At 36.9% G+C, this 6691-nt stretch overlaps 1 protein-coding gene across 1 annotated transcript; it reads right to left on the reverse strand.

Annotated features, from left to right (window-relative positions):
* Positions 1 to 197: 197 nt before the first annotated feature.
* On the reverse strand, positions 198 to 5027 carry agr1 (anterior gradient 1). Its single transcript, XM_042000930.1, has 7 exons — positions 4786 to 5027; positions 4605 to 4668; positions 4311 to 4363; positions 3725 to 3801; positions 2089 to 2152; positions 1671 to 1754; positions 198 to 359 (listed from the first exon to the last, which is right to left on the reverse strand). The coding sequence occupies exons 1-7, from the start codon at positions 4880 to 4882 to the stop codon at positions 310 to 312; spliced, it is 489 nt and encodes a 162-aa protein (XP_041856864.1). The 5' UTR covers positions 4883 to 5027; the 3' UTR covers positions 198 to 309.
* Between the last annotated feature and the right edge of the window lie 1664 nt (positions 5028 to 6691).

The raw sequence follows: 6691 nt of genomic DNA on the forward strand, positions 1-6691 counted from the left end.
GACCTGGGTGGTGCACTTTAATCAAACCTCAACAAAAAAGAGGCTTGCAACTGTGATTTATTCTGTATCATCTTAAACTGAACAATAAAATCTTCTACAATGTTTTGTAAATGTGTTGTAGCTGAAGGATCAGAGATTAAATTTGTGTTTGCTTTATCTATTATGAAATTGAAATGAAGTGCAAGAAGACAAGTTACAACTGTGAAAATAAAACAACACTGTTTTATTTATTTGGGATTAATGGCGCTTAAAAAGCAGCTGAACCATCAACCACTGAGGACAGGCATGTCTTTGAGATGCAGAGTCGTGTCAGAGTTCATCATGCAACAAGAGCTTGGCTTTCTTCATGTTTTCAGCCACTGTTTGAAAAAAAAAATAGAATAACAAGATTACAAAGCTGTTATCTCGCTGACAGTAAAGCAGGTGAGAAATATGTTGATACAAGCAGAAGTGGCAGTATTTTGTGTGATTTTGTGATAACTCAAATTCAACAGGTTGCTGGTTTGTATATAGATTTTAGGGGCCAAATGGAAGTTTTTTTTTCCAGAAAGTATGAGTTCACAGTAGGGTAAAAATAAATAAAACAAGCTAAAGGTGTAAAATAATCATTTTTAAAAAGTCAAACTGAAAAAAAAAAGTTGCTAAGAAAGAGTCACAAGTCAAAGGCACAGAATTGGGCAGGGGACTGTAAGGACATGTCCCTACCAATGTCCAGCATGTCCGGAGTTGTCTCTACTATTTTTCATTCCGCAAAGAGCAAAGAGGTCAGTATTCTCTTTATTTACCACAAGCAATTGCTGCTATAGGTCCCGTCTTATAACCCATTTCAACTGATAGTATGGACTCTGTTTTTTTGTTTCTTGTTAACATGATTGGCTGTTTCCAGCACTGAAAAAGCAGGCAATGCTAGCTAGCAGCAGAGAGCGAGGCGAACAGCAGCTGAGTCTTCAGTTAAAACATCAGGAGCAAAGAAAACAAAAGATGAACATCAGGAGTTATTTTAGAGTGTCAAAAATTATTTTCCCATAAATAACTGTGATAGAAATAGTTGCTAAGCAAAAAACTTGTACTCAGCATTCAGCTGTGTGTTATTTTGTCAGGTTTCAGAATCAAAGCTGCCAGGAGATGCTGAGGCAGGCGAGCTTCAGTACTCAGAGCTGTGGCTTTGTCTACGTAGTTAAATAAAACTTCAAAGTCATAATAGAGTGTCAGGTGAGGCCTCAGCTCGAGAGCAAATGTTTTATATTTGTTTTGTACCATATTACAGTAAGGCTACTGGTCTGGAAAACTTTAATATGAAACAATATGTCAAAAGTTGTCTACAACTCGTTAAAAGATCTTAATGATTTTTTTAAATAATCCCGTAATCAACAGGCAAAAACATTGATGTCAGTCCCTGAATAGAAAATTTTGGATTATAAACTACATATGAACTACAAATTCACCACAATTTCACATTTACTACAAATGTAACTATGGATCCAAGGCAGCATAAATCATGTTTGAACATGAAAACAAGCAGATTTTAACATGCGTGTGCAGTTGCTAAAATCTGCTCTGCACCTGCAAAACTTTTTCTACCTCAAAATTATGAGTGAGTAAGTGATAGATGGGTTTATAAAGGAGATGCTGTATGGTTTGTCTTCAGACTTATGTTTACAGTCACTTACAATGATCCAAGTCATCAGGCTGATAGGCGTAGCGGCGATTTCTGTACTTTCCTATAATGTCTGCTCGCACAGTCTTAGAAGGATCTGCAAAATGACACAAACAGAGATCAACATCATTTCACTGATGTGTTTGTGTACTACAGGTTGGTTTGTGTCTATTATTAAATCGTTAAAAGTAACCAGTGGTAGAAATTTGATTGAACAAATTGAACAGAATAAATCTTTGACACGTCACACAACAACAAAACCTAAATGCTTGAAATCAAATGTGTGTCTGACAGGATGAGACTAAATAGACCAAATAAGTTTGCATGATCAAATCTCATAGGTTCATAAACATTTGGTTCTTTTAGAGATATGCTGCACCTTACGAGTATTAGACTGGGTTTTAATTATGATCACTGATGTGAGTTTTTACCAACAAAGACGATTCTGGGAACATAGTAGCCATCAGGTGCCAGATTCTTGTCCTGAGTCTCCTCCTGTAGATAAACAAGACAATAACTAATTATATTTTTATTACTTAGAAATACAAAGTGTATCAGTTTATAGGGGCATTAAAACCGCGTACATGCATTATATAGTTGAAGAATAGCTGAAACATCAATATTTCTCCTATTTGATTTGATTTTAGATCATTTTCCCAACCGTTGATTGTTTATCAGCAGGTTGTATCAGTGAAACACTCCCCGGCCGCTTTATTAGGTACACCTGTTCAATTGTTCAAATACCTCCTTCAGAGACTTTGAATGTGACATTGCTGTGACAGTATTTCAGTATTTCTACTGAGATTTTCACACACAACCATCCTTTGGGTTTACAGAGAATGGTTGTTAGAAAGTTGTAAGATGATTATTGTTATTACATAGTTTCTTGATAAAAACATATTCCATAGGGAGATAATGATTGTATGGACCGAATGGTGTAACTTAGCACAACTGTTTCTATGGAATTGTTTAGTGACTGGTAGTGGTAGTGAGAATGTGATAGAATCTGAATATTGTTGTAATTTACAGGGGTGGGATTATATAAGCTTTTGCTTCCACCCACTCCTTCTGAACTTTTTGTTTTAATTTTTTGTGATGTATTTTTATTTATGCTTTTATTTGTCATATGTTCAAATAACCTTCAATCAATCAAAAGGGAAAATATCAGGTGAACAGCACTTGTCTGGACTAAAATGTTTTGTTGATATCAGAGGTCAGACGGAAGTGGATAGACTAACCACTGGTTCACACTAGATATACAGAATAGCATCGCTGAACAGCCAACATGTACAACCATGAAGAAGATGGTTACAGCGGCTTAAGACCACACCGTGTACCACTAATGTCAGCCAAAAACACAAAATTGAGGCTACAATTCACACAGACTCACCAAAACTTGACAACAGAAGATGGAAAAACATTGCCTGGTTTGATGAGTCTCCATTTCAGCTCCACAATCAGATGGTAGGGTCAAAATTCGATGGAAAGAACATGAAAGCATGAAAGTATTCTGCTTCGTATCAGGGGTTTATGTTGATGGTGGTGGTGTAATACTTGGCACACCTTAAGCCCCTTAGTACAAATGTGGCATGGTTTAAACACCACAGCCTACCTGAGTATTATTGCTGACCATGTCCATCCCTTTATGAACACAGTGTAGCGTCTTCTGATGCTACTTCCAGCAGGATAATACACCATGTCACAAAACACAGATCATGTCCAGCTGCTTTCTAAAACATGACAATGAGTTCACTGGACTCCAACAGCCTCCACAGTCACCAGATCTCAATCCAGTAGAGCAGCTTTGGGATGAGGTGGAACGGGAGATTCTCATCATGGATGCAGCCGATAAATCTGCAGCAACTGTGTGACGCTGTCATGTCAATATGGAGCAAAATCTCTGAGGAATGTTTCCAACACCTTGTTGAATCTATGACACCAATAATTGAGATAGTTCTGAAGACAAAACTGGGTCCAACCCAGTACTAGCAAGGTGTACCTAATAAAGTAGCCAATAAGAGTATCTGTATATCTTCTTAATAGTATACCAAACAGATATTTAATTACCACCAAGTTGAGCATGATGAAGTCCTCTTTGGCCATTTTCTGGATGGATTTATCAGCAATAAATGCCTTCTTCAGAGCTGTTGAAATAATTTTATTTAGTGTCATTAGCTGTACGATATGTACTACACACACCATAAACACATGTTTTCTTATGAATGTCAAAGTGAACATGCACTTCTAAACAAGTAAATAAATTACAAATGTCAATACCCTCCTCCAAACAAACGAACAATGAGTTGTCACAATCAAATGAAGCACTTACTTGATCTATTCAGAGAGACTCGAGTCCTCAATTGGATCATACTTAAAGTCAAAAGTAAGGGACAGACCTTGCATTGCAGGAAGGTTTTTTGTGTGTGTCTTAGAGACTTCCACAGAGCTTACTCCCAGGAAACCAGCAGAGTGATTTATGGATAAAATTCTCAGCTATACTTCATTGCTTGCATTGCAGGTATTAAGGAATACAACTGTTGTGTTCACAGTGAAACCAAACCCACTGTCTGGATGCTGTGGAGAATTCTGGGTGTGCGGGGTAATGTTTTTACATGCATTTTCATTTCTTAGTAAACCAAAGTTACTGCAGTACCTTGACTGTACTGGCACTTGTCTTGATGATGAATGACCATCAGAGGCTTCTGACTGGGAGAGTGAAACCACAGTGAAACAATGCAATACATTCCTCAACACAATAAGGACACTGATGGGAGTGAACGCACTCTTGCACAACAGAAATCACTGTGTGAAGAAATTGCTAAGACAGATAAATAAAAATACACATTTTGTTTTACTGGGATAGAAATAAAGCTTTGTTCTGTTATTTTGAGTTGCTGAATAAACAAAGTGAATTAACAAGCATTCTTGAATGCTGTTGAAGTCTTACCTTTTGACCATTTCTGACAGGCCCTCATCATAACTTTGGACCCATTTAATACTACTCCCCCAGCCTGATGGAAAACACACCAAAAGTCAACCAGAAAAACTGATATACAGTGTTATATTAGTATCATATGAACAGAGATCCTAACCAAGTTGTGCGTAATTCTAAAGAGAGAATGGCCCACCTCTTGATAAAGGCTGATACTTCACTTTCTTCTTTTTCTGTTCTCCAGCACCAGCACAGATGCTGATGAACAACGCAAGCAGAACCCAGCGAAGCATCACTCCCGTCCTGAGGGATCCACAGTAACAGCTGGCTAGTAAATGAAGAGGAGATTCAGTGACATGAATGTTTCAAAGAAAAATCACTTTATGAGCAACTGTAGTCACGCAGCTTGCAAACAGCACACCCTATATAGACATCCAAAGCTGACTAACCCAACAAGTTTGACAGGCCTTGGATTGAAATGACGGTGAGTGGACGCACAACAACAAAACGTACTCACAAATTCCTGATAAATTTTCTTTAAATAAAATCTGGATTGTTATTTAAAAAAAAGAAAAAGACTGCTGGTGATCATATTAAAATATCATTTTTGTGAATAATAATCATTATAACTTATTATATAATTATAATAAACCCATAATATATATATAGCTATAAACAAAGACCTCCTCTGATTGATAATATCTAACTTTTTATACAAAAAGCAGCTCATGACTAAAATATTACTTCTCTAAAATCACTTTTTGTCAGCATTAAGCAGCAAGTGGCACCCTCCCTCCTTTTTGCTCTCCCTTTTGACAAATGTTTTAACTGAACTCACCAAACAGGTAATCACAATAGCATGCCATGAATAATATGTGAGAGATATAAAAAAAAAATCTTCTGTTCAGTCATGTGACAGACATGTGTAAACACGCATAAGTTTGCAGTTATGCTTATTGGGAAATTGCACTGACTTCAATTCACTGTGGACATCCAAATCCAAAATCTAACCACAACCCAGCCTCGTCCAACCTAAAACCTTCACTCTAGTTCAAATTTAACTCTAGAAAAAGAAGTGATTATTTTTGTCTCAGAAAATGTAAATTGTTTTTACTTAGTTATTCGGGATTTGCCATAAAGTCATTGTGTATATTGTAATGGGCAGGAATGACCTCCTCTACTGTTCTTTGTTGCATCAGACCTGAAGAAGCCTCTGACTGAATACCTGTCATAGTTTGGTCGTTTTGTTATGTAGAGAGTTTGCAGCATTGTCCATGTTTTTGTTGAACAGCCATTGCAGCATTATTTTCTTCAGTACTAGAGTTGACTCCAGCACAAAACTACCTTTCGTTATGAGTTTGTTTAGTTTCTTTGAGTCTCTGGTTTTCATGCCTTGGCCCTTATTGACATCTGCAAAGTTGGCTGTACTCTCCAGCACAGACTTGTAGAATATTTGCAACATTTTGCTTTAAACATGAAAAGACTTCCTTGAGAAAGTGAACTGTGCTAGTGCTAAATTTTTAATTCAGTCTGTTGTCCAGAAACAGCTGCTGGACCATATCCTGGATTTCAAAACTTCTCTGATACTGCAGACAGAGCAGTAATGGTATGCCAAGAATGTGCAACATTTTCCAATTGTTCAACAGTTTGAAATGTGTCATTAATATATCTATCTAATCCAAGGATCTGCAACCTGTGGCTCCAGAGCCACAAGTGGCTCTCTGGACTTGCCACAATGGCTTTTGATAGATGGCTAAACATACTATAGAACTAACTAATGTTTTTAAATATAGATCTCATAAGAAATGTAGTTTCTTTTTTTTTTCTTCTTCTTTTTTTCAATTTTCAATTTCTTTTTCTTGGAATATCCCAAACGGCGGCTTCACCCCATATATATATATATGGGGTGACAGACAGACGTTTCGGACAGAAGACGATTATCAGATTGTGTTCAACAGGATTTTGAGCAAAGTTTATACCATAAATTGAAGCAAAATGTTTCAGAAACTGTATGTGACAAATATGTGACGTCGGGCTCTTATGCGTTAATTTAACTTTAAGGACGCTTGTTGTTGCAGAGTGTATTCATCTATCAACTCTCT

This window comes from Melanotaenia boesemani, chromosome 12 (genome assembly GCF_017639745.1).
Source record: "Melanotaenia boesemani isolate fMelBoe1 chromosome 12, fMelBoe1.pri, whole genome shotgun sequence".
In the NCBI taxonomy this organism is placed as follows: Eukaryota; Metazoa; Chordata; class Actinopteri; order Atheriniformes; family Melanotaeniidae; genus Melanotaenia; species Melanotaenia boesemani.

Excerpts from the sequence above, each read along its gene's own strand:
- agr1 (XM_042000930.1), bottom strand. The coding sequence starts at position 4,882 with ATGCTTCGCTGGGTTCTGCTTGCGTTGTTCATCAGCATCTGTGCTGGT. Across the intron at positions 4,669-4,785 it reads GTATCAGCCTTTATCAAGAG|GCTGGGGGAGTAGTATTAAA; the intron begins GTGGGCCATTCT and ends GTTTTCCATCAG. Across the intron at positions 3,802-4,310 it reads CAAGTGCCAGTACAGTCAAG|CTCTGAAGAAGGCATTTATT; the intron begins GTACTGCAGTAA and ends TTATTTCAACAG.